Raw genomic sequence first — 5,720 nt, 5'->3', positions numbered from 1 at the left:
AGAGAGAGAGAGAGAGAGAGAGAGAGAGAGAGACGGAGACAGAGAGACAGAGAGGCGGATAGACAGACAGAGGGATAAATAGACAAGAAGCGAGAGACATAGACAGAGGAATCAATCTTGACACGGGGGTCAGGGGGGGGGGGGGTGGGGGCATGCACGTAGGTGTCCCCTCCGCACCGTACTTATTGTATGCAAACAAACCACGCGGTGTACAGACCTCCTATTGCCCTCTCCCTGTCTGATAACAAGCCCAGCACTTAATCGATGCTTGAAGGGGTCCGCCATTACGATTTGTCAACACCCTTGACCCGCCGAAAGCACGCTATGAGGACCTTGGGCCAATGAAACGGTAGATTTTGGAGAGCTTTCGTTTTGGGTTTTCTCCCTGCTATCATTTTTTTAACGCTAGATATTGGAGAACTTTTGTTGCGTCCTTACTCAACTTGTTTTGAATGTGTTGTTGTTGTTTTCAAACGATAGCTCGGAGTTTATCATGCCCCACCCCCCCTCCCTCCACCCACACAACCCTGCCCTATATCACGAACACCCCTTCCCCTCCCCCAAAACAGTGTTTTCTCTTTTGTCGTACTTGTATTATCCAGCTTTCAGCGAGGTCACCTGCTTTGACTGCCAACTGCTGCAAAAGTTACGATGTGATAGTCATCTGTCTTGCATTGAGAACGACAGTTCAATTTCCTCAAATCAAAGTCTGTCAAAGATCGTCTCAACAAATTGGCTTTGAAGCCTGACGAACTTCGACAGTAAATCATTCAACACAACAGAAACAATCATATTTTATCTTGGCAACAACAGCTTCGTCTTTAAGATGCCGATACCTCCGATGAGCTGGCCATAACATTCATCACAAAAGTAATATCAAGATCGAACACAGACTGGCCCGTATATTTACACCAGCATTTAACACCGTGCCAAGGGTGGGAAAGTGAGTCTGCTAAACAGAACAAAAATCACACGACCATTTTTAATAAACATTTTACGATTCTGTAATTTACAATGTATAACAAACTTGTAGCAGGTAGTATATGACCTAACGACACCAGTATTAAATGAGGAAATCACAAAAATCCTATCTATGGGTGAGCTCGATATCAGAGCTTAAGAATAGTGTACAACCACGCATATGGCATTTTCGATCAAAACACCATAGACGATAATTATCAGACAACAGCAATAGAATATATTATAAGTACAATGATTTTGTTACAAGAGGACGGCTTGTTTTGACAACATAAGGGCATTGGTGTACATTTTGTGGAATGAAATATTCTTCTTAACCACAAGAATGCACATAAAATAGAGTTAAAATATATATTTCTGGCCATTTAAAAACTGGCCTGGCTCGTATGTTTTATACATGTTACTTGAGCTGGTATTGACAGTGGATGTTATTCAATTCTTCTATGATTTGTTGTGCACAGGCCTTTCTTCAAATAAATAATGACGACGCGCACTGATACGTTTAAAAAATAAATAGGTCAACGACGTTTCTCTCCCTTTTCTTAAAAAACCCCCAAAGTTAGTAGTTACAATGCAGGGTTCGTACAGAGTCCTTGAACCCTGGAAAACTCCTTGAAAATTGGAAAACCTTTTCCAGGCCTTGAAAAGTGCTTGAAAATAGAGTTTTGTTAAATAGTCAGTGAAAAGTACTTGATTTTTCCAAATTGTTGTCTATACATTTCGTCAGCAGCTTGTCTTATTTAAAAACAAAAAGCAACCCCCTTTTTTTTCGTCAAATACAGTACACATTTTGGGAGAATAAAAGATCGCGTGAAAACGAAAGCAGATGAACTATTACTAGTCACCCGTAGTTGCTTCCCTTCCCGGAAGTCGGCAAGGGAAACAACTACGGAATGACTAATAGAAATTCACCAGAAACTTGATGACTTGAAAAACTGAAGGTAAGCTTGGTGCTTTGCATTAATTTGGGGAAAATCATGTCCTTGAAAAGCATTTATTTGGTCCTGGAAATGTCCTTGAAAACTCCTTGAATTGTATCAGCTCTGCCCTGCAGGAACCCTGTACAATGACGAGGCATAAATGCACAGCAGTGACAAAATGACCCACACTGTACTTTCTGCGCATCACAACCATGCCGGAAGTTCTTTTAGTCATTCACCGCCTTGGTCGCTTCCGGTGGTCACACAAGTCCCGGATGTGTTTCATAAGGCCCATGGATTCTCGCAGAATCTCGTTGGTCTGCGCCAGTTCTGTGCGGAATCTGTCGAAGTCTTCTGGCGAGTTGTCCATGCGGCGAATACGCGTGTATGCCCCCTCTGCCATCTGCAGAAAGTTCCGCTCCATCGTTGCGCATGTGCACATCAGCATGTCGTCACTTCCGTCAGTTTCTGGGTCTGTAAGAGAACATCATTCGATCAGTATGTGATCATGTAGACTTTATCCATGGCCGTGTACTTTCTAGTGCTTCTCGCTTATTTTTCTGTTAGCTCTCTTTGTTAACCTTGTCTTTAGTTTTCCTTAGAAATGAGAAGCTATACTCTCTGTATATAAGAGATATCGTCATAATGCCAAGAATATCATAAATGTACCAAGTGTAGATTGAACTAGTCAGCTATATTAGTCCATGTTTTTTGTCCCCAATAAAAGAAAGAAAGAAAAGAAGATAATACAGTCGAACACGACTTCCTGCCCAAAACGACCACCCCAATGGATCTCTAACTTTTTATTCATCCTTGAATTCACCTTTCCATAACAGAAAAATGTAGGTCGGTCCCTCGGGTGGTCGTCATAGACATGTTTGACTGTGGTTAAAAGAAAACCCAGAAGTTTATAGATGTGGTCGGAGCCTGATGCCTGGACGGGGCGGCGTGATAGCACACAAGCACAAGGAACAGGTGTAAGGACAGCAAAAAACAAAACAAAACAAACAACAACAACAAAACCCCTACATACCTTGTCGTCTTCGCTTGGTGCTGTAACGCTCCCCCTGCGGTGCCATGGGCGCCTGGAAGTCCAATGGTTCGTACGGGCTTCTTCGTGGGGCGAACCCATACTGACTTGCACTGTCACCCCCATCTTCTTCGTCTTCCCCATCGCCATCTTGGTACGCTGCCAAGAAATCCATCCTCTTCCGCAACTCGCGAAACAAGGCAGCTTTGCTTGGACCTCCCGTTCTGCTACCGTACTGTTGACCGTCCATGGAGTAAGTAGGAAACGTGAACGGGTGCTCCGATCCGCCTGCCATACAACGAGGGCTTGGGAGAGGGTACGGCTGGCCATTCGGGTCATAACTCTTCCACATTTGTGGCTGTAGTCCACGAGGTGATACGCTGTCTTCTTCAAAGTCCAGCCTTTTCTTGGGCTGTGGGGAGAGGGAGTCTCGCCGTTGGGGGGAAGGGGAGGGGTACTCCTGTAAGGAGATTCTCTGCATGGAAGCCGAGGGCGAGTCGGGAACCTCTAAGGCTTTTTTCTTGGGTTGGGGGGAGGGAGCGGAGGCTGCTGCCTCGAAGCACTGCAGCAGGCGTTGGTCCACGGGGGAGAGGCGACGGGAGGCTGAGTGGACGGAGGGGGAGCGAGGGACTTCTGGTCGGCGGTAGGAGGGGGTGGAGGGGGCGGTGGTCAACTTTCGGGGGGTGGACGGTGGTCGCTTGGTGGGGGTGAACTGCTGCTCTTGGAGTTGCTGCTGATACCTCTGAAACACCAAGCAAAGGATTCGTTTGTGTTATGTTAAGCAAAAACAAGTAAAATCTAGACAAACCTAACAAGCAAAGACCCATTGGTTTCTCGGCTATGCGTTTAGAATCAAAACTTCGAACCTTTTCATATCACTTTTTTTTGTTTGAATAAGATTGTGATCTTTTAAAGTAGAACAAGCTGTACGATGTTGTTTACCTCTTTAGCTAAGAACTGTCTTAACCCTCAGTAAAGTTTATTGCTAGAATTCTATTTTTGAAAATGTTGGTGCAACAGATTACACATTGTAAGGGATTTGCATACTATGTAAAGATGTTCTTTTAAGACACGGATTTTTTTTTTTTTTTTTTTACGGGGCAAGAATTACCTCGCTGAGTTGACGATATCGTGCGCATGCGGCATCGTCGAAGGTGAAGATTTCCGGAAACACTCGTTTGCCCGCACTCTCAGGAGTTTCCGGAGGGGTCAGCATCTTGGGACTTCGTGGGCCGCATTCTACCGAAGGCGTGGCGGAAAATGCCGAAATCTCCCGAGCCACATCGTCGTCAGAGAAGCAGGACGGAGACGATCTGGGACGGAGCGACGACTGCGGCGATAATGATGATGATAATGTTGAGTCTGGAGCATAAGATGACTCGGAGACGGACGGATTTCTGCAGCGTTTTATTGGCGTTCTGGGAGGCGAGCGGGTGTGAAGCTGTCTGAATTCTTCAGCAGCTTCATGGCTTTGGGGAAAGCTGAACGATTGCTGCAAATGATGAGGTGACGGCGAGCTGCGTTTGGCGCTGACGTCATGGTATGATGACGTCAAATACTGCTGGCTGCTACTTCGAGACACATGAGGAGCTGAAGACTTCTGCGACGGCGAGCTGCTTTGTGCGGTGACGTCATTGTATGATGACGTCGAATACTGCTGGCTACTTTGAGACACGTGAGGAGCAGAAGATTTCTGCGGACTCGAATTTGACTGCTGGTGCTGCTGTTGAGGCGAAGGCTGTCCTTGTCTAGAGTTTTTGCATTGAGGTTGTCGAGCAGGTGACAACATCGTTCCAAACAGACTAATGACGTCACTGTCATGTTGCTCGTGCTTTGTGGTCTGTGGCGAGGTCGACTGATTGTCTTTGGACGTGGACGGTCTGGGTGCGAATATACTAACGACGTCATCATCGTTGTTCGTCATCAACACGCTTTCGTATGACGTCACATCTGACTTGATCACAGGCACCACAGACGACAGCCGCGAAGGAGGCCGATATCCATCCACGTCGTCCGTGTCATCAGCATAATCATTGTTCAAGTATGGCGTCAGTGATGACGAGAACTCAGACGTTGAAGAAGTTGACATGGGAGTCTCCGACTGCACAAGCAGTCCGATTGCTCGCAGCTTCTCATAGATTTCGCGAGGAACTCGGTCCATGGGGATGCAGATTTCATCCGCCATAGTGCTTTAGATCTGTTCAGACATACAGAAACGTTCATGATTAGCGCTGGGTGATATAATGTATTCGTCATAGTCTGAGACTGTGACAGTTATGAAGGTGAAGAACTGTATCATACATTGAAGGAAAAAACCACAAAGATGACTCTTCTTCTTCTTCTTACTTCTGATGTTGATAATACAAATGACGATGATGATGATGATGATGATTATGATGATGATAATGATGATGATGATGATGATGATGATGATGATGATGACGATGACGACGATGATGATGAAGATGATGATGATGAAAGTGGGGAGGAGGAGGAGGACAAGGAGGAGAAGGAGGAGGAGGAGGGGGGGGAGGCGGCAGAGCAACAGCAGTACGAAACTGGAATGAGTGGCAAGAAATATTGGGGGAAAACACCTCTTTACTGGATATCTTTTTGTCGCCCAATTCACGCGCATGAACACAGAAAAATGAAAGGCCACTGTTGCAGGCAAACCTAACAAAGAAACTAACAGAGATGCAAGCAAGAAAGCAAGCGGAGGAGGATATGGGGGAGAAGGAGAGAGACGAAAGAACGTAACCCATTTCCAGCGAGCGTTTCAGATCATGCGCAAT

At 45.8% G+C, this 5,720-nt stretch overlaps 1 protein-coding gene across 1 annotated transcript; it reads right to left on the bottom strand.

The window, feature by feature from the left end:
• Positions 1–2,046: 2,046 nt before the first annotated feature.
• On the bottom strand, positions 2,047–5,167 carry LOC138966396 (uncharacterized). Its single transcript, XM_070338617.1, has 3 exons — positions 4,040–5,167; positions 2,932–3,670; positions 2,047–2,372 (listed from the first exon to the last, which is right to left on the bottom strand). Exons 1-3 carry the CDS (start codon positions 5,111–5,113, stop codon positions 2,134–2,136), a joined length of 2,052 nt encoding a protein of 683 aa, XP_070194718.1. The 5' UTR covers positions 5,114–5,167; the 3' UTR covers positions 2,047–2,133.
• Positions 5,168–5,720: the final 553 nt, after the last annotated feature.

The sequence above is a fragment of the Littorina saxatilis genome, linkage group LG5, assembly GCF_037325665.1.
Source record: "Littorina saxatilis isolate snail1 linkage group LG5, US_GU_Lsax_2.0, whole genome shotgun sequence".
NCBI lineage: Eukaryota > Metazoa > Mollusca > Gastropoda > Littorinimorpha > Littorinidae > Littorina > Littorina saxatilis.
This window is presented reverse-complemented; position numbering and strand designations above follow the sequence as displayed.